This window comes from Geospiza fortis, unplaced genomic scaffold (assembly GCF_000277835.1).
Source record: "Geospiza fortis unplaced genomic scaffold, GeoFor_1.0 scaffold135, whole genome shotgun sequence".
NCBI lineage: Eukaryota > Metazoa > Chordata > Aves > Passeriformes > Thraupidae > Geospiza > Geospiza fortis.
In genome coordinates this window covers 233975-235279 of record NW_005054646.1, presented here as the reverse complement: position 1 = coordinate 235279, position 1305 = coordinate 233975, and the positions used below count along the sequence as shown (strand labels likewise).

At 63.9% G+C, this 1305-nt stretch overlaps 1 protein-coding gene across 1 annotated transcript in view; it reads right to left on the bottom strand.

Moving 5' to 3' along the window:
• Positions 1 to 1305, bottom strand: part of TTYH2 (tweety family member 2) — a gene marked incomplete at its 5' end in the record, with an annotated part of 6110 nt that overhangs the window by 3688 nt on the left and 1117 nt on the right. The window contains 3 exons of the mRNA XM_031064868.1: positions 35 to 130; positions 209 to 429; positions 1188 to 1299. Of these exons, the coding sequence (XP_030920728.1) occupies positions 35 to 130; positions 209 to 429; positions 1188 to 1299 (429 nt within the window). The remainder of the gene's footprint in view (positions 1 to 34; positions 131 to 208; positions 430 to 1187; positions 1300 to 1305) is intronic.

The following is a 1305-nucleotide window of genomic DNA, read 5'->3' as shown; positions in this document are numbered from 1 at the left end:
GTGAGCCCCCCAAGGCAGCCCCCAGGGCACTCACAGGAGCAGGAGGCAGCGGGAGTGCTTGGCCAGCCCCAGGCAGGCCAGCAGGCAGACGGTGAGGACGAGGATGAAGAAGAGCAGGTAAGCCAACCACCTGGGTGCAGAGGAAGGCTGTGTCACACAGGGGCAGCTCCCCAGCCCTGCTGGGACATGCCGGGATGCTGGAGCTCACCTGTAATACTCCACATAGGCCACCTGTCCCGACAGCTCAGTGAGGTCAGCGCTGACGCCCCGCCAGGCTGGCAGCCCCTGGAGCAGCAGGACAATGCTGCCAGCCAGCTGCTGCGTGAACTTGAGGGTCTGCACGTAATCCCCCCGCGAGGCCAGCAGCTCATTCAGCCGTGCCACGTGCTGCTCCAGCGCTCCCTGCATCTGCAGCGTGGTGCTGGCAACCTGTGGCCACAGGGATGGTCAGTCCAGGATGGTCAGTGCCCTGGGATGGTCAGTCCCTGGGATGGTCAGTCCCTGGGATGGTCAGTGCCCAGGACGGTCATTTACCCAGGATGGTCATTCCCTAGGATGGTCAGTCCCCCAGGATGGTCAGTCCCCCAGGATGGACAGTCCCTTGGATGGACAGTCCCCCAGGATGGTCAGTCCCCCAGAATGGTCCATGCCCAGAATGGTCCATGCCCAGGATGGTCAGTCCCCAGGATGGACAGTCCCCTGGGATAGTCATTCCCCCAGGGATGGTCATTCCCCCAGGATGGTCATTCCCCCAGGGATGGTCATTCCCCCAGGATGGTCATTCCCCCAGGATGGTCATTCCCCCAGGGATGGTCATTCCCCCAGGATGGTCATTCCCCCAGGGATGGTCATTCCCCCAGGATGGTCATTTCCCCAGGATGGTCATTCCTCCAGGGATGGTCATTCCCCCAGGATGGTCATTCCCTGGGATGTTCAGCACCCACCAGCCCGGCAGAGCCCTGTGCCCCATCCCTGCAATGCCTTCCCCAGCAGATCAGCTCCCCCCACCCCGCAGTGCCCTCAGAACAGCCCTGCCATGGCCCTGACCCGGCCCTGCTGGGCCACAAAGCTCCCATTCTGCGGGGTGACATCAGCCTCTGTGCTCAGCCAGCACAGCCACGCCGGGGCTCGGCCGGACGTCCCCAAACCAAACCCAGGGCAGGGACTGAGGCACCCGGGGGCCCTACCAGGGAGTCGATGCCAGTCAGGGTCTGGTTGGCGTGGTCCAGGGCATAGAGCAGCTGGAAAACGCCGTCGTTGGTCTCGCTGTTCCCGTAGAAGCCGATGCCAACGGCGGGGCCGTGG